This window comes from Nelusetta ayraudi, unplaced genomic scaffold (genome assembly GCF_046127955.1).
Source record: "Nelusetta ayraudi isolate G7.1 ecotype Tasmania unplaced genomic scaffold, CSIRO-AGI_Nayr_v1 ptg000135l, whole genome shotgun sequence".
Lineage (NCBI taxonomy): Eukaryota > Metazoa > Chordata > Actinopteri > Tetraodontiformes > Monacanthidae > Nelusetta > Nelusetta ayraudi.
The window spans coordinates 1,202,652-1,229,938 of record NW_027466185.1 but is presented as its reverse complement, the minus strand read 5'-3'; the positions used below and the strand labels follow the sequence as shown (position 1 = coordinate 1,229,938).

The 27,287-nt window shown below is 42.0% G+C and overlaps 2 protein-coding genes across 2 annotated transcripts in view; one reads left to right on the top strand and one right to left on the bottom strand.

The window, feature by feature from the left end:
- Positions 1 to 27,287, top strand: part of syn3 (synapsin III) — a 117,192-nt gene that overhangs the window by 48,656 nt on the left and 41,249 nt on the right. The window contains exons 5-6 of the mRNA XM_076012088.1: positions 4,114 to 4,270; positions 5,159 to 5,248. Of these exons, the coding sequence (XP_075868203.1) occupies positions 4,114 to 4,270; positions 5,159 to 5,248 (247 nt within the window). The remainder of the gene's footprint in view (positions 1 to 4,113; positions 4,271 to 5,158; positions 5,249 to 27,287) is intronic.
- Positions 6,502 to 20,479, bottom strand: LOC142877018 (metalloproteinase inhibitor 3). The gene is made up of 5 exons (XM_076011333.1): positions 20,119 to 20,479; positions 12,866 to 12,948; positions 11,091 to 11,202; positions 9,132 to 9,253; positions 6,502 to 7,507 (listed from the first exon to the last, which is right to left on the bottom strand). Exons 1-5 carry the CDS (start codon positions 20,246 to 20,248, stop codon positions 7,310 to 7,312), a joined length of 645 nt encoding a protein of 214 aa, XP_075867448.1. The 5' UTR covers positions 20,249 to 20,479; the 3' UTR covers positions 6,502 to 7,309.

The following is a 27,287-nucleotide window of genomic DNA, read 5'->3' as shown; positions in this document are numbered from 1 at the left end:
AACAAAACAGACCTGTATTTATCAGAAACTGGTGTTTCAAGCCGACTGTTGAGTCTGGCTCAGTCCTCAATAAACAGCTTCATTCAGTATAAATAGCTAAGTCTTTGGTCCACTGCCATTGCCACTGAGTGTTGCAGCAGCGTGGAAGGACAGCTGTAGTCACTCTGTCGCCGAGAACAGATTCTCCCTCGGTCGCCATTCGACTCTTGGCTAATATAAGCAGCACTTAGGACCTCCCCGCCCCGTCTTGAATTTCTGGTAAGAAAAGTGGGTGTGAAAGGGTTGACGAGGAAAGAAGCTTCACTTGGGTCATCTTCAAATATACCTTGTTTAGTTATCTTGGTCTAACCAATTTACATGTACACTAAATCGCTTATTTCCGGAGATACTTCAAGTAAGCATGTGAACAGTGTAATGTGAGTTTTTTTTTTTTAAATAATGAGAAACCTGATTACCACAGCTAAATGTCTCTGTTCCCAGTAGAAGAGTAATTTCTAGGGAAATTATGTTTTTTGACAGGCCCTTCGACATCCAAGTTAAAACAGCTAACGCTAAGACCATAGATATTGCTGTGTTTGACGATGCTGACGATAAAATTGTGTCCCACCTAATTGCATACTCTGATAGATTGATAGATTTGATAAGGCGCTGAAACATGTGAACCAGCATTTAGCACATCTTTTAAAGTAGTGTAAATGCGTATGATCCAATTATTTCAATTATCCGATTACTCCCAGTTATGAACTTGTGCGAACAGAACCAGCTGACCCTGGTCCACTTGCGAGGCATTGGGTGGTCTCGAAACTGCTTACAAGTGAACTATGAGGCAGTTTATCATGTGTCTGCCATGAGCGCCAATCACAGCATTCTTAGTAATCACGTCAATTCCAGGGTTGTTGACCTTCAGTAAGCAAAATGAGTGGCGATGTAAATGACAAAGATTGCTGCCTTTTGGATATATTTCAGGACTGAACCCCAGCGATTAGACCAGCTCTGAACAGAGCAGGTCTATCGCAGTTTGAATTTGTATTGTTTCTTATTGTAGTTCCGCTGCCATTTTCTGCCCAAATTTGACCCCCTAAACATGCTCCGAAACTCACCAATTTTTGCACATCGGTCAAAACTTGTATGAATCTACTAAGTAGTGTCCCCTACATAGACACAAACACTAAAATCACCATAGCGCTTTCTAGGATTGGTCATAGAAACATGGGCTATTTTCTCAAAAATCTCAAAAAGTAAGGCTCTGAAACCTTAAGTGCTATGGGCTTGAAAAAGGAGTGTGACATAGACACGACCTTTATAAAAAGTTATTTTTGTAACTTTGTAATTAATGCTTTTCTTTTCATTTCACGTCCCTTTAAAGTTGCAGTACACTCAAGAATGACCAATATGCGGCTTCATAGCCCATTTTCACACCCTTCACATACTCACATAAATTTCATCTATTAAAAAACTGTACAAATCTGCTCAATAGCGCCCCCTGGATAACTTAAATTGCCTTTGTGCCCTCTAGGAAGGTCGTACAGACAATGGGACACGCGTTTGTTCAATGAAGACCTCATTTTGATAAACGCTGACCTCTGATCGCGACAAACCTGAACCTTAAGTGCTATGGACTTGAAAATTTTCTATGACATACACAGTCATCGATGGCAGCGACAGTCTGAAGGGGTCTGGAGGGGTTCGCAGCTGTCGGGGTCATCGGCAGGTGTTGGCAGGTGTCGGACGTAATCAGCGTGTGGCGGCCACGGCGGCTCAGTCCCGCAAACGCTGCTTGCAGCTTTCATTTGTAATTGCTTTCTTTACTGGCCTCCTCCTTGTAAATGGATCAGAGCCACTTCTTGTTTACCAATGCTTACATCATGTTCTTGGCTTGGCTCCTGAATCTTTGACCAGGTAGTCATCTGCCAAATCAAGATCAGCATTAAAAACCATTCAGCTAAAACTGTATTATGCAAGCTGTGGAAAATAATTTCATTGGGTTTTTACCAAACAAGCACTTCCTTTGTTTCTGATTATAAAACAAGGAATTACTGGTCTCTGGCTGCATTCAGACTGCAGGTGAATCTGATTCAAATCAGATTCTTCCTCAAATCTGGCTCTGTTCAGACTGGGCCACATTACTGACAGATCTGACAGGTTGCTGTAGCAACAACGTCAGAGCGGAGGCTTCGTCGAGCGCGTGTAGTGTGTGGAGTCATATAATTGCAACATTGCTTGGCTTGAATGGAGCTATCTCCCCACAGACTGATGAGGCAATGAGTTTCCTCCTCTGTCCAGGGACTGCTGTTTTCTCCTTCTTCCGTCTGCTCCATTACGTTACAGCTCTGTACCTCGAATGACACTTTCTGGTCTGGCGCATTGGGTCTTGCATAGCGTAGAGTGACGTCACGGATAGTCAAAACCGATTGGTGTGTTTGGAGCTGTTAAGACTGACACCCATCTGTCCAAATGCAGTTTGAAACTACCTACCGAAGGTGGTTTCAATACGTCTTCAAATCAAAAATTGGATTTCATATGATTTGTGACTGTTCAGACTACAAAAGAGCCATCCGGTTTCATTCTGGATGGCCTAAAAATCTGATTTTGGCTGGGAGTCTGAATGCAGCTTCTGTGGCATCGTCTTTAGCTCCTTGCTCTGGTCGTGGGATATTTGAATATTTGCTTCTTTTTTTTCTCTTTCATTTTAACAACCAGTTGCCTGAACTTCTTTTGCCCTTCACCCATCCACCAAAAGAAAATCAACCACTGTATATTATGAGAAAGCATGTAAACTTTAGTATATATGTCTTATGAATTTTCCATTACATGGTCTCCAATTGTTGAAAAATACCTTGTTTTATAAGGAAACAGTCCAGTTCTTGATAAAAATCTAAACAAGTAAATACCTGGATCAAAATTAAAAGCATGAACTGGTGAAATACTGCTCCCAATCAAAGTGAATTTCCTCCGGCCTTGTGAAGTTCACCACTCTTTAAATAAGGGCCTACAGGTGCCTGGATGGGATGCTTGGCCATGCTCCCAGAGCAGTTTGTAAAGGAAGGATTAGGCTGTGTTAATTGGATAGACATTCCAAAAAGATTAGACCCGCCAAGACGGATTTCCTCACCCTACCGGCCGACACAGACGCTGAGTAATGGAGCCCTGGACTGTAAACACAAGAGCCAGATGCAGCGTGTTAACGTGCTGACAGAGCTGTCAGCCCAGGAGGAGCAGGCAGTTTGAGATTTGACCCAAGTACCATCGGGCTGGTGGTCTCAAACAGAAGAGTTTCTGCTTTTTCAAGGTTTGCACTTATGCTCAAAGTTTTAAAAAAAATCTTTGGGGCAGTTGGGAGGACTTGGAGAAACCAAATAATTATAATTTGCAAATCAAGATTGTCCTGATTTCAGCAGATTCAACAAAACTGAAATATGTTTTTCTTCAATAGACCGTAAAAACGTCTTCAAGCAGATCTGTGTGCCTCAGAATAACAATTAGCATTGCCATGCTCACACACCTGGAATATCAGTAGTGTTCTACTGTGCTTTTTGCACAGCTAGAATTATTTATTTTTTTTGTGTGTAATTTTTCTGTGAACAACACAACACAGTTTTGCAGCTACATGTGTCAGCAAGCAACAAAATGTTGCAGATGTCGTTTAAAACTAGTACATTGGCATTCATTTGCTCATTAGTTCAATAATTGTTTTGGTGAATTTTGGGGCTGCTTTTTTAAAATTGAAAAATCCTTTGCCTCCATGACAAACACGTCCCTTGGTCTGACTCAACATTTTTGGCTTGCGGTGGTTTTTACACTACAACATGTAAAAATCCAATCTGACCTCTTTCCCCCCTAGTCCCTCTCAATTCGTCCCTGTCTCTCCATTGTTTTGTATTTCCTTTTCACCCCAACCGGTCAAAGCAGATGTCCCACCCTCCAGACTCGGGGTGTGCTCAAGGGTTTTTCCCTCTGGGGAATTTTTCCCCAGCCTCCCATTGCTTCATGCTAGCTCTGGAGGGATCTGTTGGCTTTCTCTGTTGATTGTGCAAAGCGTTTTGAGACTCGTCTGGATGTAATTTTTTAAATCTGAGTTGTTTGATTGATTGAATTGTCTTCACATCTTTGCAGGTCATTCAAGCCAGACTTCATCCTGATCCGCCAGCATGCCTACAGCATGGTGCCCGGCGAGGATTTCCGAAACCTCGTCATTGGCCTTCACTTTGGCGGGGTCCCGAGCATCAACTCTCTCTTCTCCACGTACAACTTCTGCAGCAAGCCTTGGGTGGTGAGCAACCTTGAACCTTCAATCTGATTTATCTTGGCCATTAAAGGCAGCTGTAACATCTGACCCCAGGGGGGAGGTGGGAGGAACGGCCGCCACCACCGTGCACCGTGCATTAGCGCTTGGGGAGAAAATAAGTTGCGGTGAAAAGGAGGGACATTTTTTTTCACAAGTTTCAACAACCTTGTTGTCTGAAGTGCAAGTTTAAATCAGTACATGTATGTGTACGACATACTTTAGTTATCTGGTGGTTAAAACACAGACAGGTGTTACCTTTTTTCAAAGCATGCTGTTCATTTTCACGAAGCCACAATTGTCAACTTTGTTGTCAGTCAGCAATGTTGAACATTAGACACCTAAAGTTTTGAGAGATGAAGTGTTTTGTTTTTTTCCCCCCAATAGTTATCTAGTTCTCAAATCTGACAAACAAACACTAAATACCTGCAAATACTTTTAGTTTTTCTTGCTCATGTAGCTGCATGCTTTGTCAGTTTTTAGATTTACACACAGATATCATCTAGCAAAACAAAAGAAAATTGCCCCAGAGCACACTGCAATACAATGACAAGCGAACCTGTTTGAATTTGAAGGTTGACCTACAGCTGGAATCATTAGTTCTGAGAGTGAGTTGGACACAAGAACGTATGTGTTAAAGTTGCACATAACCACCGCAATGCATGACTCCAGAGGGTCTCAAGAGTTTCTCCCCTTCTCAGACAGGTGGTGCCTCCGACATAATGTTTAATCTGGAAATCCTAATGATCCATTATGCAAGTTGTCTTGTGGTTCTTAATGTTTAACTCTGAGACGGGTTTGCAACTTCAAACAAAAAAGAGCATCCACTCCATCGTCCACTAACGCCTGGCCTCTCGTGTTTATTCCTCCTCGCAGTTCTCTCAGATGATTAAGCTGTACCACTCGCTCGGCCATGAGAAATTCCCCCTGAATGAACAAACCTTCTATCCCAACCACACGCAGATGGTGAGTGCACCGCCGCCTTTCGCTTCAAACAATTCCCCACCATGGACAAACTAAATGAGTTACAGCAGAGCGCTTGTCGCTAGTTTTTCACAAGATCTTTATTATAAAAATATAAAACACAGAAATTAAGTCAAACATTTCTATATCCCCCACAAGGAAACAGTCCCACTATACCCAACACAGACTTCTGTAATTAACCGTACACAGATTCCTTGATTGTATTTTTTTCTTTTTTTTTTGAGGATCAAACGTGACCTATTGTTTCTGTGTTCAGCAGACAGTATTTACAAAGATATGAGCAATCGAAATAGTGACAGAAAAACGCCACAGCCGGAGTTAAAGGCTCTTCATCACACACGCAGACACAAAAAAAAAACTGCATACATAAAATATAATCTCTCGAGATTGGCAGTTTGTGGTTTCTATTCTACTTACTATAAAATCATATTAGTAACTTTTTTGTTTTCAGTCTTATTTTGCCAACCCAAGCTAAAGTAGAGGGGAAATCAACAGATTAACATTTCTTCTAGAAGCCTTTGATCACATTGGCGACATTGACAAATACATGTATGCAATTGGCATTTTGTTGTTGTTGTTGTTGTTGTTGTTATAAACTTAAGTGCATAATAACAAATAGGGGTGAATAAAAATTCCCATTGTCTTCACTTTTGTTAGCTAAGCCTAGGCTAAGGCTGGGTGAAGCTATACTGAGTTGAAACCACACAAACACCACAGTTTTCATTGCAACAGTTAGCCTAAGCGCTAATAACTATAACTTAGAGCGAGCACATCTTACAACAATTTTTTCAGGTGTCAAACTGCACTATTCTGAAAAATGACCACCAGTTTTGTGCGCGTGACCAAGATCCCTTTTTCTTCGGTTGCGGCTTGTCTCTGTAATTGGAATGGATTGAAGATATAGAACATGAGACAGTGAGACCCTAGATGGCAGCAGGAGAGGAAAAATGAGTTTACTGACAATAGTATTACTTTTATGTAAATATCTATGTATATATACATATATTCATATATGTATATATGTATATATATATATATATATATATATATATATGTATATATATATATATATATATATATATATATTTATACATATATATATATATATATATATATATATATATATATATATATATATATATATATATATATACATATATATATATATATACATATATATATGTATGTATGTATATATATATATATATATATATATATATATATATATATATATATATGTCCATCTATATATATGTATATATATCTATATATATATATCTATATGTCCATCTGAAATTGTTAAATACAAAAAGAATGAATATACATGTACAAAATATCTCGCTGTCTCAAACCTCTGCTGACACTTGATTTTTTTTTTTTTTTTTTAACGGATTGCTTAAGAGTACCAGTCGGTAAAACTGATCACACCGACAGAAAATAACGTTTTTATAGCATGCTGTTCTAGAAATTGCCCAGAACACGATGTTTGTTTTGACCTCCTGTAACACCTTCTCATGTGGAACATGGTTATAGAATAGTCCAATAGACATAAATAAATGAATTACAGAGGTTTCAACTGAGTTTGTTTATGTAGCTTATGTTATATACAGAAAACAAAAAAGGTAAAATTTTGCCGTCTCTGCAAGAAGTTAGTGCTTCCCTGCGTTGGCACTGCAACATAGCATTTTTGCTATTCTGGTCAGTGCTCAGCAGAAAGGACATTGTTAAATTTCAAACATTCAGGTAAGCAGAAATACTGCTGTCCATCACACAAATGTTATGTGCCCCACCTCCCCCAGTTGCGGGTCGTGTTCAACCGGGTAATGCGCACAAGAAAAAAAAAGGATGTTATTGTTTGCAAATGGAAGTGCTACGAAACAGGCACTGAAATGGATTTGATCTTTCCTCTCTGCCCGGTCAAGAGGCGACGGTCACCCAGACTAGTGGGCTTTGCGAGTTCTGTAATACTGCAAAAGTGATTTGGGGGATTTGGGACGGAGTCGGAGATGCTCATGTGAATTTCAGCCAGGGATGCGCTACGGTTCAGGGGTTGGTGGCGTTGATGTTGATTTTCTCGTTCATGGTCATCCCCCGGTACCAGCTGCAGTAACCCTCCTTTTGCTGGATGCAGGAGTAGTGCCGGGACTGGTAGCCCGGGTAGCCAAAGTGGGACAGCATATCCGTCCAGAGGCACTCGTTCTTTGAGGTCACATAGCAGGGCAGGTAGTGGCAGGGCTTAATCTACAGAGACAGAAGCAAAACTAATGATGTAGGCAATGAAGCAGAAAAAGGAAAAAAAACACAAAAAAACACACCAAACTAGCATCAGCTGTTGTAGACTCACTGTGTTTGGGTTCAGTTAATTTAAAGTTTTTTTTTTATTATTTATTTGATGTGGTGACAGACATCATCTTGACTTCATTGACCCGGTAACTTTCAGTCTTCAGTATCTAATTGTGTCTTGGCAGGTGTCTGATCTGATACCTTGTTGATATGCGCCACAATTTAATTTTTTTTTAATTTTCTCATTAATTTTAAGTGATCTGCAATGGATAGAAATCTTATCAACAGTGAGTCTACAGTGCAGAAATGTGTGCGAAGGAGTACAAAGTGGCTTGATGAGCCATTTACAAAGAAATCTGAAAATTGTACAGAATAATTAAGCTCATTCTGAGCAGTTCCCAGAAAGGAAGTGCGTGTATGATTTGGTTGAAAGAGAAAAAAAAGGGGGTGAACATGCGCTGGGTGAAACGCGGTAAACTCTGAGTTTCAGCTTTTTTTCCCTCCTTCAGCAGTGAAGTGCCACTGATCAACAGGAAAGGTGTAAAAAGTCGGTTGAAAAAGTGAATTTTTTGGCGTTTATCGCATTTAAAAGACGTCACCCGTCTTAATGAAGGAGTTGATTCTAATCACCCGTTTGGATTTCACATCGCATCCCCAGGTGCTGGCACAAAAAGAATCAAACATTGGCTTCGCGCTTGAGCGTACATGGCTGAATCGACAGGCGGTGATAGGTTTCATAGATACACTTTCCGATCTGAATGAGCCTGCAAATTTAACTAGCCGTCTCAATGGCACACTTTCTGTTTGCCGTGCTTTTATTGTCGGTGCTCCAAACGGATCGGGGGATGTCTTGCGTCGCTTCCTGTTTTTAACCCAGCGCTGCTCTCTTGTACGCGCTTCCCAAGTGCCACAAATTATCATTTTGAGTTTGATCCATAAATGCGACGATGATGAATTATCATCTCGGCCGTGCTTGTCTGTTCGCTACGTCAGCTGCCCTCCCTGAATGCCTCTCGGGCACCGCCATTGGATGTACCACATGGAACAGTTTACAAGCGTTGGCCAGGCTCTGGGAACAAATAGCACCCTCTGCTAATCCACTTACAATGATATGGGCCAGCGGTGCAAGCAGATGTCTGGGGGACGCTGTTGTTGCACTACAGTAGGACGTTCAGCGGGCTCGGCCAGCAGCTGCGCAGCAGCGGGCAGCGCGTTGAAGTCCCATAAATCTCGGAATGAGCGCTGAAGCCAAGACTTGAGCTGTGATTAAATTACTCTGGATGGAATTGTAAAACTTTCTCAGTATCTGACGGCTCCAGTTCATGACGAGAGATTGGGACGCAGTTCTGGCATCGTTTTTTTTCTCCTGGCAGACATTTTAAAGCAAGGTGTTGAGTAAGAGACACCGGGTGAGATTAAAAAAAAATATATATATATATATATATTGCGTAGGGTTACACACGTATGAAAGCGGAGGTGCAGGTTAGCCTATGCATTTTCTTCTCTTGGCCCTCGGCCCGCCTCCTCATTCCTCCTTGCCCTCCTTGTTCTTGACGAGTGGGGCTCGCCCGTTGCCACTCACCCTGCAGTTGCAGCCCAACTGGTAGCGGTGGTTGAAGCCCTTCTTCTGGGCCAGGGAGAGGCGCTCCCACCGCTCGTTGAAGTTGCACAGTCCGGTGTAGACCTTGCCCTCATACACGCGGCCTGAGGAGAAGAAGGGATGGGGGAAACCCTGTTGAGTCAAGTGTCAGTTGTGTGAGCTCAATTTTGCGGTCGGCATTAAAGCCCACAGGAGCAACATTGCCGCCTTGTCTTCCGTGTGATGAGATCAATTATAGGTATTGAATGTTCCCCGTTGAAAAAATGGATGTCCACGGAAAATTTCACGTCATTGTAGGAAACAGTTTATGAGAGGCAATTAGGGGCTGAAACATAGTCAGACTGGTCTGAAAGTTCCTCAGATATCTGTGTCTAATGTTTCAGAACACCTTGACAGACCAACCCTTTGGCGGGTTTATGTTAAGTACATAAAATAAATAAAACAAGAACAGTGACAACAGTTGCACAGTTCACATTGCAACTCGCTCATTTTGGATGAACTGATATATTAGTTTGGGCCAACTTTCTCCAAAACCCATTGACAAACACTGAGAAGGTAGAAATAATGCGATGTAAATTGTTTGCCAAAGGCAGTAGGTACAACTCTGCACCCAAGACACCACAGATGCCGTCATAATTACCTTCAATTGCATAATCTGCAACTCGGAATCCAGGATAGTAAAAACAAACAGCTCAAGCCATTCAAGTTGTTTATGTGTGGAAACACAATCTCGAGCACTAAGCCCATATTAAACCAACACCCCTATTTCTGAATATTCAAAGGTGAACAGGGGAGGGCAGTGAGGGCGGGGGTCTATTTTTAGGGGCGGAACTTGGATTTGGAGGTCGCCGACTCCTGGGACAAAGCGTTGGGGCTTTGACACCATGCCTTCCCTTCGCCATGTCATCACCACGGAGGAATCTGACAGCCTGCTTGTATATGTGTCTTCCTCCCACCCCGCTCCAATCCACCCTCCTGGCCAAACATTGTGGGATTACCGGAGTAGCTCACAGGCTTATTACATGGTGGTGAATGCATGACATGCTCCTAAAATACTAATCAGGGCCGCGACACTCGAGGGCTCCATCAAAATGGTTGACAACCCGCACATCACGAAGCCTCGATCACACGGCCCAGACTTAATATAGACGCCTCGAGAGCACTCAAAGACGTCACCCGAAGTGGGCAAACATAGCCACGGCTGCTTGGCAACGCGGAGCCGACTCTCTTTTCACACGAGGAGTGTTGTTACAGTATTTACAGGTCGGGACTTAGCGACAGTTGCGCATTCAAAAGCGCAGCAGGCTCCAAAGTAAACGGCACCCCTGTTGGAAATAGCAGGTCATAAAATAAAGCTTCTCGCTGGAAAACAACCAGTCACTTCCTGCTTGCCGCAGTTATGAGTGGCGCAAGAGAGAAAGCGTCTCCTTCAGTGCCCCACGGTCCCCAAAAGTGTGAGAAGGGAGAAATGTTTAAAGACAGAGCCCCTGCCTTGCACAGTAGGAAAGTTTGTGTCATGGGACAAAAGAAGTCGTCTTTGCGGAACAGAGGGCCTGACGGAGTGTTTTGAAACAGGTCTTACATAAGGCTGCGTAATCAGACCAGCAGTAATTAGCAACGTTCACCCAACTCAGGTGAAGTCAGCGAGTGAGAAATGAAACCCAAACAGCCAAATACCAGGAACTATTTTGATTTAACGTCCATTCAACCAAAACACAACCAAAGTAACTTTACTCGTATCACACCATAGAAACTTGTGGTAGCCTTCTAAGTAGTTGGCCTAGTAGTTCCTATTGTTGTAGATCCGACTTCTGGTTCCTACAGTAAAATTAATTTACCTTGTTTTAGAATTCAAGAAAAACACCACAAAACACTGAAATAAAACATTTGGAGCAGCATTACTAAATCTTTTCAAAACATAGAAAAACAAAGTCCTTTCACCTGTAATCAGGTACTGGTACTTGTTGATGTCGAACTTGACTCCACACAGACTCTCAGAGGCGTCCGTGTAGATGTGCTGTACGTGATGGACCTTTTCGAACCCTTTGTACATCTGAAAGACATTGGGAACAAAATCAGATCTGCCCGGTCCGATTCCGCGTCCACGTATCGGCCTCGCTGTGAGGCTGTAGCCCCACGACTCCGCCTACGCCCTAAATTTAGCACTGCATCTGTTTTACCCGTCCCTCCAACTCTCCAAAAAACACGATTGCAGTGTGCGTCGCACTTGGCGACCGATCGAGTGAGGTCATCCATCACCAGTGTGCAACCCCCCTTCCACTTGTTGACCCTCTGTGCGCACAGACAGCAGTCAGCGTTTGCCCTGAGAAACAGTGTTATTTCTTCCAGCTAATATGTTTGTCTGGGAACAGCAGGAAATCCTTGTTTAGACTCATGGCTCCCAGAAAACACACACACACACACACACACACACACACACACACACACACACACACACACACACATACACACAGAATGGTTACTTAATCTTGAAACTGCTGAGGTTTAGGAATGCATTTGTCTCTTAGAATTTGTTGGATTTTGAATAGATTTGCCTTCTATTATATAAGGAAACATCCAACAATTTGTTGGATTTTGGATAGATTTGCCTTCTATTATAGCTCATGAAGGGGAAAAAGCGTCTGTGTATTAGAAACTGGCGGGGTCATAATAAATAACCCAGGAGGTACGGGGTCACGTCTAATTCCAACAGAAAATCCCTAACGTGATGACTCGTATGCTTCAGTAACAAGAGGGCACTTTATGCTTTTTTTTTCCTTCTTGTCCACAAATCTGGTTTGCAGTGATTTTAGTGCACGGCGCCACAGAAATGTTTACACTCTGAATTGAGTTTGGTCGAGCTGTAATGCATGTAAGCCGCTAATCTTTTGGCGAATCAGCATCCGTCAGAAAAATGTAGCGTTATGTAAGAATATAAAGACTTTGCAGAAACCGGCTTTCTGCACAAGTGTATCTAATGTGCTTTATGGCGAGGCAGTAGCTGGAGGACGCGGTGGAGACACAGTCTGGTTGCTGGTTGGCCTATCTTGTCCAGTTGGATTTCAAATGCCTAATGCTCTGTACAGTCCTTTTCAAGGACAGCAGTGGGAGGAGCTTTGCAAAACTAATTTACAAAAAAAACCTCTTTACAGTATATTTAGCCTTGTGTTACAGCCTCCTGCAAGTAGCTGCAATGATTCTCAGAGGGCGTAACAAACCCCTGGCTGAGTGCTGTCAGGAACCGAAGGGAGCTTTCAGTAAGGTCTGGGTTCCCTTTGTGACATCACAAATGGCATCCTGAAGACACTGATAGGGTGGATTTTGAAGGGTATTTTTCCACTAATCTGACATCAAAAATCCTGGCAATTGTATCACCTGCATGTGACTGCAGTTTCAACCAGCTACACATTCTGCATGCACCATCACAGTTGTTCCTCTTCTATAGTGAATGTAGATTAACCTGGCTGTGTCACGTGTGTGCCAAGGCCAGTAATTCTGAACCTCTCGATCCTCTGTCCTGACTAACAAACATCTTCCCACCTATCACAGTAATTAATTAATACTCATACAAACAAAGCTTGCCGTCATTTCCGCTCAGGTTTGAAGCTAAGGAACATGCTATCTTTCCAAATCTGAGCCATAATTGAGCCGCTTGTCTAAGTGTTGGCAAGAAATGTTTGCCAGTGTGTCATGCACCCCGTGTTCACGATGCATACCTTCATTTGCTTGACAGTGTAGCGCATTGTTCCGAAAGGTCCGTCCCTCATCAGTTTCTTGCCCACCACTTTAGCACGAATCACTGTAAGAAGAAGAGAAAGTTGAGGTGACAAAGGCTGATCAGTAACTTTGAAATGATCAGGGCAAAACGTCACATTTCTCTCTGCGTCTTCAGCTCCATTCTCTTAAAGAAACACTCCAGTTGTGGCCAGTCGGAGGCCTCAGCAAAGCCCATTATGAGTACCATTTCAAAACGAGGCTGGTGCTGGGGGTAATCCGTTTATCTGATTTTCTGCATTGCTTCTGTGTGCCAAGGCTAGCTAATGCTAGCAAAACCCTACTAGGACTTCAAAGTTTGATACAGAAATTAGAGGAGAAAGGCCCCCGTACATGTGCCCAGGGTACATCAGATTGACCACGGGATTTAGCCTAAGTAAGCTATTCTGGGAAAGACCTGCTAGGCCGGCCCAACCGTTTGAACAGTTTTCCCTCTATATTGGAATCGAGTAGGCTGCAAATAGATGTAATCTGCATGCAGGACCCTCATGTAAATAAATATATGTGAGCTGAAAACACACCGTTATGATTTCAACTTGCTTTCAATCGCGTTAGAGCGAGGAGGGTGATTGTGAAAGGCTTCTTTAGAAAGCAGGATTGTCAAAAAAAAAGCTGATAACTCGAGCCAGTGATTGGAGGCTGACCCGGCGCTGCGGGCTCTGTGTAAGCAGTCAATCCTCCATAAGGTTCACCTGCTGCCCACAGCCTAGCAGGCCGCAGACACAACTAACACTGCCCATGTTTGTTATCTTTCCCCAGTGGAATTTCCTTAAAACATTCTTCAGGGGGCTCACATTCCCGAGTGAAGAGAAAGAAAAGTGAAAAGCCTTTTATGCGTTCCCGACTTCAGAAGGAAATGGGGCATATGGAATCTTCTTTTGGTCAGTATTTGGTCTTGCTGCCCCTCACATCTCGCCAAATGGAAATGGGAGTAAAAATAAAACTCAAAGAGGAAGCTGTTTGACATGCTGACATGGGCATCCGATGACCACAGTGATTTCTCAATTTGTAGTATTGTCTGAACTTAAAGGTGCAGGTCAGTATGTAATAGTAATGTAACAGTATGTAACAGTAATAATGTAATAGTAATAGTTGTGGCCTGAATATATTGAAGCAAAACCGATAGATAGTGTTCAGCACTGGTGCCATTTGTGATCTGACCTTTCACAATAAGGTGTTTGTGCTTTTCTTTTCCTTCGCCGCCTATTTTGTTTTTAATACAAAACCAAAAGGGCTTTACTACTTGCCTTTCGAAATGCACCTTAGAGCTGTTCAGCAGACACAAGCCTCTGCAATTACAGAAAAGCAGGGCACTATTATAGAGGAATGTTCACGTATTCAAAGGATACTCTTGCCTCCGTCAAACAACACTGCCCCACATTACTGGAAGTGTTACCCTGAAACCTAGTTTCCCTGCTCTGCCCTGACCTCAAAACCAGAAATGCCGGGGAAACAAATGTGTAGGGTTTCCTCTCCACTCTCTTTTGAAGGACCACAGGTCAGGGCTAATTTAACTGAAGCACGTCCAAATAGGACCCCTCTTGTTGGACGGCCGCCATGAACTGGCCGGTGACGGTGCCATCACCAGAAGGAATGTGCAAAGCAGGCCTCAGCTGCTCCTGAGACAGAGGATTTGTGTCATTCCTGCCTGTTGGCGACCCCTTGGCCTCTTCAAAATGTGCCACTTACACTTATCCACAACTGCAGCCCTGTCACTGCAGTAGTGTTTGGTTAACCCAGTTTCGTAGCGTGGACGGACGCAGTCTCACATCGCTCACACGGAATCCAGAGACGGGCTTCTCTCTTTGCCTTTTACGTACGATTTCAGAACTTGACAACTAAAACCCCTTGTTTAACACCCTCACTCGTACAGTGCATTTCCATTCAATGTCAAGTTCATTTTAAGGAAACTTTAGACAATTTGTTTTTAAAATTGTGGAAAAAAAGCTTTTTGACGCGGATTAGCAAGGCTACCTAGGACAAGGTTGCGTCAGAGAACAGCACCACGTGGCTACTTGAAGAAACAGAGACAAACAAATCCAGCAGAAGAATGACTAGTAAATATTCAGAGGATCGCACTCTTTGCCGTGTTGGAAGCTGATTTATGAAATGTTATGTGTATGAGCTTTGCTTCCAAAGAGACTAAAACCCACACACAATGAACTTTTTTTCTCCTAAATTGAGGAAGCTATTTCTCACAGTAAAGGTCTCATAAGGTCTCACAGTAAAAAGCAGCAAGTGCTTCAGTTCAATTTGCATGCATCATCACCTTCGAGCATCAAAAAAAGAGGGTGGATGTCAAAAATCACACTGCTTCTTTGCAAGCCACCGGGTAATGAAGGAGAACCTGCCAGCAATGTTACACCCTGCTATCTGTAATCATTATCGGATGACCGCTAATGCCACACATTTCCCTTTTCCCCAACCGCAATTTATTGCATGGGTGCAGATTTTGCATCCCTGAAGGCAATGCAACTGTAGTTAATAGCCCCGGCAGTAATTTAATGGAGTTCAGCGCACTCTCTCTCCTTCGCACTGCTAAACACAAGGAATTACAGGCCAGAGCTGTGACGCACTTCATTTCCTGCAGTGAATCCGACATTTTCTTTTCTTTTCTTTTTTTTTTTTAAAGAGTGGGAGGCCCGTTCTTGCTGAAAGAGGTAAACCGTGTTCTGACAAAAAAAAAAAAAAGCAACAACAACAAAAAAAAAAAAGCCATTTCTCACTCAGAATCTCTCGCCTGGAGCAGGGAGATTGCACAAGTCGGAATGTGAAATGCTAAATCACAAGGCAAAGTGCACGTTAAGTTGTCAAGAAATGTATCTTGGCCTGTGGACAACGTGGCAAAGCTGCAGGCAGCGTGGAGTTTTTTTGGTGCTCCAGGTCTGAGGAGGCGAGTGGGAGGAAGCGGAATTCTCAAGACGACACAGTACCATGCTCAAAAATAAACACTGAAATAGAAAACCACCGGAACACTTTGTGAAAAGCATGGATCACTTACCCAATGAAATGTGACCTGATTTTTTTTTTTTTTCCTAAATCCCTACCTGTGATGGCATGTTGATCCAAAGGTGAGGGAGGTTTTTGAAGCCCAGCGGGTTTAACTACCTGCATAAATATTTAGCTAGAGTTTTGCCTGGGTTAGCTAAAATAGAATGAATGTAGATGATCTACCAGGATATATTACAACAAACAGGCCAAAGCAGCAATGTTCTTCAGAGTAACTTCACAAGAGAGTATCTATGAGCACAGAAGAAGAAGCTGGCCAGTGGATCTGTTGTGTAAAAATACAATGGAAAAACAGATTTAATGAGCTGTGATGAGGACGTAGACTTAGGCATTTTAGTTTCTATTAAAAGTTTCACACTTCAGCTTCTCTGGTCAAAACTACTGTGTGACATGTTGGTTTCTTTTTAATTAGATGTTACAGCTGGAAGCAGCTATTTGGACTCGGAATTTGGTATTTAAGAGCTCAAAAACTTGTTGACGTGTACTGCCCGCTCCTCCCACATATTTAAAGCGTCATCCCCAGGGAAGGGCCGTCAAGCCCAAGTGTTACATTTATTCTGATGGAAAAGCCAACACTTGAAGCCTTTAGAGCTGTTTAGCAGTGTTTTAAATCCAGATGACAACATAGCTGCTGTTTAATGTCAGTCAATGCAATAATTTATTTTTTTAGGATGATCTCTTATCCACTCAAAAAAAAAAAAAAATATGTATATATATATATATATATATATATATATATATATATATATATATATATATATATATATATATATATTGTGTGCTCGACGGTTAACAAATATCAACTGAGGTTCAGCTCCCCTTAGCAATTTTTTTTTTAGTTTTTTCTAAAGACAACTCTTGTGACACTCACTGCCTCATTGTTGTTGGTTATGTACTGGGCCGCCATCCACAGCCATGGTATTTGCCCCTTGTTTTAAACAGCGGAGGGCTTTGTGGTCATCAGCGAGGGAAAGAGCGAGAGATTTAATACTTTTGCCTCAGGGGATGAACATCCCAAGCTCGTACGGAATCCGGGGACCTTTGACATGTCATCATATTTTAACTCGCTTTTGGGGAAACTTGCCGATACCTGATCCCACCTTACATAATGCCTCCATCATCTGTGGCCTGCCGGCCTGCCTTGCATGAATGCAAGTAAGTTAGAGGGAGTTTAAGCACTCGCAACTCATTACAAAGAAGGAGGGTAACATCAGCAACACCAGAGTGAAAAAACAAACAAACCCTAAGCCGCAGACTACGTCCAAACCTGCCATGTCACGCTTGTTTGCCAAAGCTCCTGTATGTGCAACGGAGCGCCCGCAGCAGTGCAGGATCACTTTCTCCCAGTGGCCTGAGCGGACACACACGTCTCGCTAATCCTCAGCGACTGACCTGGTTCATGCTGCAACCGTGTAGAGGTTTGTTCCTGTCACCCAGAGCACTTGGGAAACTCGTTATTATAGTGATATTATTAAATCTCAGGGTCAAAATTTATAGCCAGGCCTCTAATCTCACTTTCAAGAGAAAAATTAGCGAGAACAAGAGCTGCTCGTATCTCCTTTGGAGTTGGGCTGCTTAACCCAAATTCCTTAGAACAGACAACTCCCACTCTGCAAGAGAAAAAAAGCCCAGTCATTGACGTTCTACCCAGCTGTGTTGGTAGACAAGGTTTGGTTCTATGATGGAACCTCTCATAACCCAAATTCCCCCCAAAAATAACATCATTGTGATTCCACCAGTAGAGTGCCTGTGTTTGATAACGGCTTGGGGCCGTTACAACAGGAAACATTAAAACTAAAGTATGGGTTTTCAGATAAGAAAGAGTCGTATTTGATGTTGACAGTGAGAATTAGGGGCTTTGTCTCTTGCTATCTTATCTTTTCCAAACCGATACTTTACTTTACCCCCTTAGCTTTTAATATATCTGTTTTTCAGCTGGACTTTCGGTACCCAGTTGAAGTCTAGATTTTAGTGGAGGAAATGGAAGAAGGCACAATGCAAATAAAGGGACAAAGGCTTTTGTCAGACTACCATCAAAGCTAAGGCATGAAGCCACCATTTCCATTTTGCAAGCACACCTTCATAGGCATTGACATTTTAACCTGCAAGAGTTCAGGAAAGTCCAAATTTGTCACAGACTACTGTGTGTGACTGAGAAACTTCTTCAGCGGATCTGACCCGGAGTGATGAGTGCCGAAGCAGTGACTTTGCGGTCTGCGAACGAAGGACGAGGACGAAGGAATCAGAGGAAGTGCAAGCATTCAGTGTGCATCTAAGCGAGGGCCGTGGAAAAGGGATTTATGGAGCTCACATTTGATTGCTGTGCCTATTGAAGCCGGTCCCATATTCTTCAACGTCAACTCATAGTGGGTGCCAAACAGCATGATGCATTCGAAGATCTAAGGGACTGTGGAAGCCATTGCATAAGTGTTAGGGGAAGCAACGTTTCCTCTCATTTCAAGTGGGTCACTTGGCTGAGGATGTCTTGATAAGCAAGCAGTGCCTAAAAGCAGAGGACATGAAGGGACAGCTATCTTCTGAGTTGTTTTTTTTCCCTAAAGAACGTCCTCAATACTTTATTTGAGTATCAAGGACGAAAAAGCAGAGCTCTGACTGAAAGAGCATGTGAAGGTTCAGGAAACTTGGGTTGTTCTGGTGTGCTGAAGGTGTAGATGCAAACCTTCCGCCTTAACACGGTATGCACTCTATATTGTGAGGTAAATCTGGTGGAATTATATATAGCTGACCACCTTTGTGGGATGAAATGGTGATTGAGGCAATGGCAAAACAGCTGCTTAACAATCTCACAGCAAACACTTCATTTTGACTGTATGCACGTATGTATGCATGTATGCATTTATTTTGTTATCTATATAATTTTCTAAACCAATACTACCTAAATTGTTGTGTATGTTTTCATTTCAATGATACCATTATTTTAGAGGCAAGTAAAATTAGGTTTACAATCCCTTCAGGGTTGGCAGTGTCATTGGGGCTTTTAATATGAGCGGTAATCTTTGAATGTCATCCTCTACTGGTGGGTAGTGGTAAGTGCAGCAACAATTAACGGCGATAGTACGTGCACATATGCATGCACATGCATTAAGGGCTAGTTGGCACCAGGCAGTGAAGTACTCGGCACACATGGATGCAGTGTGTGTGTGTGTGTGTGTGTGTGTGTGTGTGTGTGTGTGTGTGTGTGTTGCTCAGTTAATACTGAGAGATTATTGTCTGTTAATGTGTCAAGGTTCCTGAGAGCCTCGTGATATTTTTGGGGGGTCAAATGACTGTAAAGCCTAAATATCAGCTGTGCTTTTTCTTTTTTTCAAAAACTAACACTCGTTTCAGTTTGTACAAACAAAAACAATGTTTTGTGTGCAATTTGATGCAACAAAATGAAATAAATTAATTAATATTGAAAAAGAAAACACAGGCAGCTTAAAGGCAGAAATCAATTGCTCTCCTGTTCCCATCTGGGCCACGGCACTCCAATATTTTTCTCGGCCTAAAGAGGAGCATCAGGTAATCCCACAGCCTTCACCAGCGGGATGTTTAAACAAGGGCCATGTGAGACTGACGTTCCATGCCAAAGCCAGGGTTTTGAGCTATAATATACAGAGGAGACCAAGAAAACCAAAAGAAGCCCTATAAAACAAGCAAAGTATAACCTCCCACCCAACCCATTTGGCAATATTTGTGAAGTGGATGCTGTGCATATCTGAGTGACAACCAGGTGGCAGTCAGGCAGAGGTGGACGAGCCAACTTCCACCTCTGACATGAACACATATTGACAACATGCACCTGCCGTATTTCAGACTTTTTATAGGTAATTAAAAGAATAATAATACAACTTTGAAAATGTTGTCATTTGGTTTTCTAATTGACCTTTCAACTCCCCAACCAGGGGAAAAAAAAGAATAAAAAAAAAAATCAGGTTTCCTCCAATATTATGTGGGCTGTGTCGTAGTTTGAACAGCACCAGATGCTTGCTTGTGGCAAACTGGAAATAAATAAGTACACAAACAAACAAATAAAGAAGACGTGCGCAGCTTGAAAAGCGATATACTAAAGGAATGTGGACAGTAAACTGGCGGGCAGCGGAGAAGAAAATAACAAAAGTAGTGTCAGAAATAACACAACTAAATCGAGGCTACAAGCAGTGGCAGAGCGATTTCTTCCACTGACCTATGTCGGAGTTGCAGAACGCGTCCTGGGGGTGCGTCAGGGCGCACGAACAGCCCTCCGTCAGCCGGTCAACGTGCAGGCTGCCGAAGACGAACAGCAGGCTGATCAGGTGCTGGCACAGCGACCGCATCGTCTCCACACTTGAGATCGCTCCTCTTTTTCCCGATAATTCGAAATCGCCACGAAGTCCGCGTGCGTGACGGATGACGCCGCGGAAGAAAAAAAAAAAGAAAAAAGAAAAAGAATGTCCACCAGACAAATGGGCGCTTCTTACGTCGCCGGCTGCTCGTCTGCTCCGTGCTCTCCCGCTCCTACAGCGCTGTTAGTCCCTGATGCTGGCGGAGAGGGGTTCGCAGGCGCTCATATAAGCAAGCCGGAGAGGCGTCACGCCTCCCAACCCACATCCCCTTCCCCTCCCTCGTCGCCCACCTCTGCAAGCGCTCAAGGCGGGATGGGCGGACGTCGGGTAGTCGCAGACGCGATGACATACTGGAACTTTTTGACAGAGAGGGTGGGGGGGGGGTCCCGAAATGGAAAGTTAACATCAGACTGTGTTGAAAAGAAAGAACACACACACACACACACACACACACACACACACACACACACACACACACACACACACACACGCATATACAATGCATGTGCAATGATAGATGGATAAATGATTGGATGATGGATTCACGTTGGGCCTGCTATTGTGCCATAGTTGCAATACAGTATGATGTAATGAATGATGATAGCGGTGATTATAGTGAATGGGATGGGAATTTTCTATTATTGCATTTTCTTTCTTTTATGTCCTTATCAGTGACATACGCACCAGGGCAACATGCTTGCTTTATGATTTACTTTAATTATAATTATAATATTGTATTATTATTATTATTATTATTATTATTATTATTATTAGTAGTAGTAGTAGTAGTAGTAGTAGTAGTAGTAGTAGTAGTACTACTACTATTAATACTACACCAGCATGGTGGTCCACCATCCTGTTATTACTAAATAACCACTCAAAGTCATTTACACTCCCCATTTGTACTGTCAGGATGTGCAGTTAATTCGTTTTTACTGCAGCCCTACTCCTCTTCTATAACTCCACCACTGGATGGCTCCAAACCGGTGGTGACGCCTCTCCCTTGACCATTGTAGCAACACATTAGTAAAGTAATATGCTGTACTGAATATGCATTTGTTGGGCAAAATGAGAACAGATAAAATATTGGCCCATCTGGGGGAAAATTATGTCATTTTTTTAGCGGTCCGATACGTACATTTTTCCGATAAAAAGATTTGATAAAACATGAATTAATGAAACGGGAAACAGGCTGACTAGCCCCAAAACAGGCCATGACACGCTGGCTATGTCATCCATAGATATCTACAAAAGGCTAGATGTCTTATCCGCGCTGCTGGCCAATGCTATCGAACGTCCGCTCTGGCGGACATCTTGCCACAGTCTCCTCGCTCCGCCCCTCTCACTCATAACTATGTATTCTATCGTGCATGTTCTTTTAAATAGCCCTAAATTGCTCTATTTTCAACCGATTTTCGAGCAGTTTGGTTTGTAAAAAAGGTTATACGCATAGTTATGATACTGCATACTTATTAATCATTTATAACCATAGGCTTTCATGTGATATAGCAAAAACACGCACACACGCTGGGACACACCCATATTTAATAAAACCGTGTATGCTAAACGCCAAACTAAACAAACCAGCACTAAAACGTAACATTAATCAAACAGCTCGAACAATGTCTTACAGATGAAATATGATCCTACGAGCTTTTGTTTGTGGACAGCGACGATTGCTGCACCCATAAGCGGCACAGAAGTTTGGCATTTTTTCAGTCACCGATTTCCTGTAGAAATCAAAATGCATGATGCTGGAACAAAGCAATCCAATTGTAAATCATTTGCGAATTAAGTTCAATTATATTGAAACGATAAGCTATTCTGTCTCTCCATATGTCAAATTGCTTGTTTTATTTACACCTACCAATCCTAATCCCTTTTATCACAACAACAAAAAAGACGGACTGTAATCTCAGGTTGTCACGGTTAGACTCTGAATCAAACAGGTGGGGGATGGGATATCAGCAGCTCTAGTTCATTGATCACCGTGTCTCTGCTGCATGAACTGATGAGACTGCGTTCATGCAGCAGCAAAGGATGTAGGCTAAGCTGCATTAGCTTGGTTTGAAACGTTATAGGAAACGCACCTCAGCGAATAACTACAACGGACACCACAAATATTGTACGTGAACAAAATACTACTTTGTCCTGAAATAGCTGTTGGCTTAACTTCATTTAAGTAATGAAAATCTTAGTGGTCTCAGTCGTATTAACTTTGTGCAGATAGGCTGCCTTAGCACCATTATGGGTTTTTTTTTCTAATAGAAAGCTGCGAAAAAAGCGGTCGAGCCAGCAGACACTCGAATTCTGCTTGCTCTGAGTACACCAGGTATTATGGTAACTGCTACGGTAACTGCTAACTGCTTCGCACAATGGCAGGGGTAGAGAGAGAAGCGTGTCTCTGTACTGACTTGCTGATTAATATTTCTGAAATATTTGTAATTGTCACTTCATGATTCTACTGTAGGTTGGTGGTACACCACCCCAGGATGCTCCACAGTAATTCTGATGTAGCATTTCAAAATAAAGTTCATCCAAAAATTGTGATTTTATTGTTGTACTGTACTGGATTTCACAGTGAAATCCAGACAGTGAGTGAGCCAGTGAAAAAACGAAAGCCATTAATGACGAAGTGATGGAATTTATACCGCTCGACAACCACCCTTTTCTGTCATTAAGAACAAGGGTTTTCGTAAGTTAATAGCACATTTGGAGCCACGTTACACTCCTCCAAGTCCGCCTCTTCTTCTTGGATGTGTCCCTCCCTGCACTCTATGTTAAATCTTTATTTATTTATTTATTTTATTTTTTTTAAATTTTGAACTAAATTCATGCTTGATGCATTCAAAGCATTCATTCTTAATTCTGTAAACCTTTGGTTGTAAATTTACTTTATGTTTGAGGATGCACTTTGTTTTATTTATTTGATAACAATTTTGTAATTAAGGTTGACATATGTCAATGCATATAATTTTATACTTGAAAAATACTTGACTTACCTCCACAAATACCTTTATAAGCCATTGTTTTTTCAATTATTCAAGGGTTGCACTTGTTTCTTAAATCTGAGTTTTTTGCTCTGTTATATTTCTCTGATGACATGAAAAAAAGATATTTAAAGAGCAACATTTTTTTGCTTGCTCTTATGGATAGGCCAGATAAACTAAAATATCAGTTTTCCATTATTGCATCCTGCACAAACTGCAGATTATATGGAGATTGTATTAAATATAAAAGTATGAAGTTATCGGGTATCGGTATCAGCCGCGAGAAGCAGGAAATTATTGGTTATCGGTATTTTATCTGCATTTTTTCATACCGTCCATCACTAATAATAAATATTCATATATATGGTATAAATGTAGAAATTTCTACTCATAGGTCTTCAGGTGAAAAAACACACATATATACATATACATAAAATTATTTGATATATTATTGACATTGAACTGGCTTGTTGAGTAATCTTGTTTTTTGTGCATGAAAATAACATTTGGTTTATAAAAAAGGGCAGAATCTAATGGATTTAATGGACAGTCAGATGGAAATTAAAAGAGAAGCAGATGGGTGCATTGTCTCCTCGGCGCGAACTGCAGGCGAGTGAACGTTTTCTCCGGCTCTATTGTCTTTTTGCTCACTCCCCTTGAGTCACACTTAGTCATTCTGCCCACCCTCCTGACGTCCACTTCATACTTACATTATTATTGAATACAGGGTTTCCTTCTGTTCTCTCTACAATTGTTCTCTACAATTGACATGACTGTTTATCTCTTTGCAGCAGCTGTGCACTCCAGTTTCCCCTCCACCTCCCCTGGCACATGAGCGCTGCTACCTGTGGCTGCGGCTGTGTCTTAGTCCCAGTATGTTCTCCCTGAAGGAGCTGATAGGTCCTTAATCAGTCAAATTAGCTTATTTAACCTGTCCCCCTTCTTGTCTGTGTTAACAGACCGGAGTGAAGCTGCATTACAGCTACAGAGGCTTATCCGCAGAGACTTGGGGAGCTATAAGGGTTTCTGTTCTCACTGTTATATAACCGAGCCAGAAATAACACAACCACGAAACTCTGACCTCAAATATTATACATTGTCATCAGAGTTTAAAACCCTGGATGTCAACTTGACTGTTAAAGACTCTGTTTTAGCTTAGGGATTTTAAAATTTCAGAATGAAATTTGAGAAATAAAAATGTAGTTACAGTGAGCTCTGTTTTTTTTAGTAGTCATTTTTATTCCTTTTACTCTCGGAAAAGCTAATGCTTTTTCAAAAGGCATCTTTAGGTGACGCACTTGGCTTCTCTTGTTTCAGTACTGGTACAGGTTGACTATATTATCGTTGCACACGTACATGTACAACGGAATTGTGCAATCCCCGTCCAAACACCACCCATAGAGGTTCAAAGTCATTATCTTGTTTAATCAGAGCCTGAGCCGCTTCCTCGACTTGCTTTTTTCTTCAACGTCCTCAATAGACAGTGGCAGGAACTCATCTGCCACTTTGTTGATCATTGATAATGTCTAGTCAGATATTATTTCAGCCTCTGAGTGGGCATCCTGGAAGCAACAGATTCGCAACATTCCTCCCTTTCGGTGCTGGATTGGCATACATGGCAGAGGTCCTGTTGCATCTTTCATGCCCAAATTAGACGATGAGATCAGGAAGGCTCAGATAGGAGGCCCCTGGTAGAGGGGTTGGAGAGAGGAGTTATTCACTTGCGCAATATTGCATATTACTTCATACTTAGGGAGGTAAAGCAGCCCTGCATTCCTTGTGTACACACCAAAGATAACCTTCTTATTCTGGTCAGTAGGAGGAAACAGACCTAATAAGGGATTGGAGTTGATTGTTTAAAAAGACAGTATATCGCTTAAAAGCCTTAGATTACTGTAATAATAAAAAAATAAATAAAAAATGTAAAGTAAGTCTTTATTACCAGAACTACTGGAGCAACATTTTTTTTTTCTTTTATCTAGCCTTTGGTATCCTTTGCCATCCTCAAGCCACCCTTGAATATTTATTCTCCCTAATTTGGACAGAAAGCAGGAAGGTCAAACTTTTTCTCCGATATGGGTCAATGGGTCCTTTTTGAAATGTAGCGAGCTGATGTGGAAGTTTAAACGGTAGCCAGATAAAAATAACGGCAATCCGTAGCGCTGCCATCCAAAATATGGCTTGTAATGCGAGTACTTTCTTTTTTAAGAGGGAACATTGCATTTGCAATTCAAACCAAAAATGCATTTCAACATTGTTTGTGGTGCCTAGAGAATACACGTAGAATCGGATTTTGTTCATTAATTAAATTTGTCCATTGACAGCTGAGCAGCACTTGTTTCTGTGTGGCTGCCAAATTTTAGTTTTCTTTTGTAATGTCACACATGTACCGGTGACCTTGTTGTCACTTTCAAAACAGGCTGTCTAATTTTTTTCTGTCAAAAATTAGTGCAAAATAAACAAAACCGGCATCCCAAATTTTCTGGTCACAGTTGTAATATGACTTGATCCATGCGACTGAAAGAAAACCCAGAACAAGCCCTCTGAAAATGTCCCAAACTAGGCCAACATACAGTATGAATAATGCAGAGGAAAGTGAATTTCATGTGAATAGGCCCAATTATATATAAGGGGCTGTTTTGAGGCCAGACTTGCCAAGGGGGTTTCAACGAAGGTCTCACTGAGGTCCTACGTTGACAAAAGAGAACAAGAGTGGTGACTCACAGGAAATACCTTTCATGCAAACTGGCGAGCAGCTAGAGAGACACAGGAAGAGGCAAAACTTGAAAAGATAGCACTGTCGGGAGCACCGACAGCTGAGGGATGACGCCCTGAGCTGACTCTGTCCGCCGCTGTTCCATGGCTCACGTCATCATAGTTAAGTGCAACACACAGGATGGACCCTGGTACGACAGCCCAATACTGTGAGGAGCAGAAGTTGTGTTTGCTAGAAGAAAGCTATTAATATTTCGTGATTTGTCCAGAGCGTTGACCCTAGTTTTTAGGCCAATGACCGTCTGGGGTCTTGTGATGTGGTCGTGAGTCTTTTCAAACTTTTTGGGTGGCTTATAGCCGAAAATAACTCTACAGTGTCTGCTGCACAAATTACTGACCTATGCTTCAAATATTATGCTTATTATTCTGTGACTTGTCTTGTTATATAATTGCATCATGCTGCTTCTTTTCTTCATACTTACTATTTTTTGCCTCTTATAAAATATACTGTTGGCACATTCAAACTGTCAACAGTTGTTGACGTAGTAGCAAAGCTTTTACGGCCAACATTTACTTTATGCAAAAGTTGTCGGAATGATTTCTGGGAGACCTCCACCTCTTGGATTCCTGTCTTTTCACATGTCTAATTGTTTTATTGCTACCCTCATCTAAATAATTAACAACCAAGGCTCCAATTACAATTATACAGCCTGAACAGCTCTTTCTGCCATATTATGTACCTGCGTGCCATGAAGTCTTGAGGCAAGGATGGCAAAACCATGATTAAACAGGAACATAATATTTGAATTATCATGATTGTTTTCAGCATCCACATATGTCAACATCTGTTCGTTTGTATCGCATCATTTGTGGATTCTGTTGAAAAAATATTATTTCCATGAGAACTGGAGCCAATAAGATGCAATAAGTGAACTGCATTTAGGTACATAAAGCATAGAAAGTGATTTGGAATGCACCAATTATCTTAAGCTGTCTTGGTTGCCTCTGTCTCAACAAGTGGAGACCAAATTGTTGGGAAATCTACTTCAAATCTTGTTTTCTTGATAGTCTAATCAATCCTCCCTACTAGTGGTGAACAGTTTCAGTGTTTGATTTGCTGTGAGGCCTTTCATACAAGTGAATTTGTTCAACAGACACTGATCGTCTGCAACGCAGGGTCAGAATCATCAAAAGGAAACGCAATCATGTCCTTAACCCATGATCCTGCTCACAACGGGATTCCCCCCTTTACCATAAAGTCCGATGAGCAGTCAGCGACTTCCCACTGAGGCAAGCCAAATGCAACCGCAAGGCTCGCTTGGCCA

Coding starts and splice junctions, on each gene's coding strand:
- LOC142877018 (XM_076011333.1), bottom strand. CDS start 20,248: ATGCGGTCGCTGTGCCAGCACCTGATCAGCCTGCTGTTCGTCTTCGGC. Junction 12,949..20,118: donor GTTCTGCAACTCCGACATAG/GTCAGTGGAAGA, acceptor TTCTTCTTACAG/TGATTCGTGCTAAAGTGGTG. Junction 7,508..9,131: donor AGTTGGGCTGCAACTGCAGG/GTGAGTGGCAAC, acceptor CTGTCTCTGTAG/ATTAAGCCCTGCCACTACCT.